We start from the raw sequence: 545 nt of genomic DNA, 5'->3' as shown, positions 1-545 counted from the left end.
GGGGGTCCGGGGGGGCTTCGTTAGAGCGGCTCCGGGGATCAATTAGCGGCGCTGGCTCGTTAATTGGCACAAACAGAGCGGGGCTGGTAAACAAGGGCGGGCACTAACGGGGCACTAACGGGGCACTAACGGGGCACCGGGGACCCCCCCGGGCCCCCCCCCGGACCCCACCCACCTGCACATGATCTCGTGGGTGAGCAGCACCCGGCACATCTCGGGGTTCTTGTCCTGCCCCTCGTAGATGATGGCCTGGGGGAACACGGGGGGGCAGGGGGTGGCACCACAGAGGTCCCCCCGGGGGCTCCTGCTCGGCTCACACACCCCCGAGCGTGCCCGGGGGGTTCGGGGGGCTCAGGGGGGCTCGGGGGGGGTCGGGGGGTCGGTACCTGCTTGGACATGGAGTCGATGAGCCGCACATAGAGATCCTGCTCTGTCCGGAGCCCTGCGGGAAAGGGGGGGGTCAGCCCCACCTGGGCCCCCCCACGGGGCCTCTCCAGGCCCCCCCCGGACCCCTGTGAGCCCCCCCGAGCCCCCCCAGCCCCCCC

At 72.1% G+C, this 545-nt stretch overlaps 1 protein-coding gene across 1 annotated transcript in view; it reads right to left on the bottom strand.

Moving 5' to 3' along the window:
* LOC113942445 (transcription factor COE4-like) overlaps positions 1-470 on the bottom strand; it is a gene marked incomplete at both ends in the record, with an annotated part of 1,251 nt that extends 781 nt beyond the window's left edge. Inside the window, 2 exons of the mRNA XM_027633572.1 lie at positions 176-249; positions 387-470. Of these exons, the coding sequence (XP_027489373.1) occupies positions 176-249; positions 387-470 (158 nt within the window). The remainder of the gene's footprint in view (positions 1-175; positions 250-386) is intronic.
* Between the last annotated feature and the right edge of the window lie 75 nt (positions 471-545).

The sequence above is a fragment of the Corapipo altera genome, unplaced genomic scaffold (assembly GCF_003945725.1).
Source record: "Corapipo altera isolate COAL_440 unplaced genomic scaffold, ASM394572v1 49661, whole genome shotgun sequence".
NCBI classification, from domain to species: domain Eukaryota; kingdom Metazoa; phylum Chordata; class Aves; order Passeriformes; family Pipridae; genus Corapipo; species Corapipo altera.
Note: the sequence above shows the minus strand (reverse complement) of the source record. Positions and strands in the feature narration are given on the sequence as shown.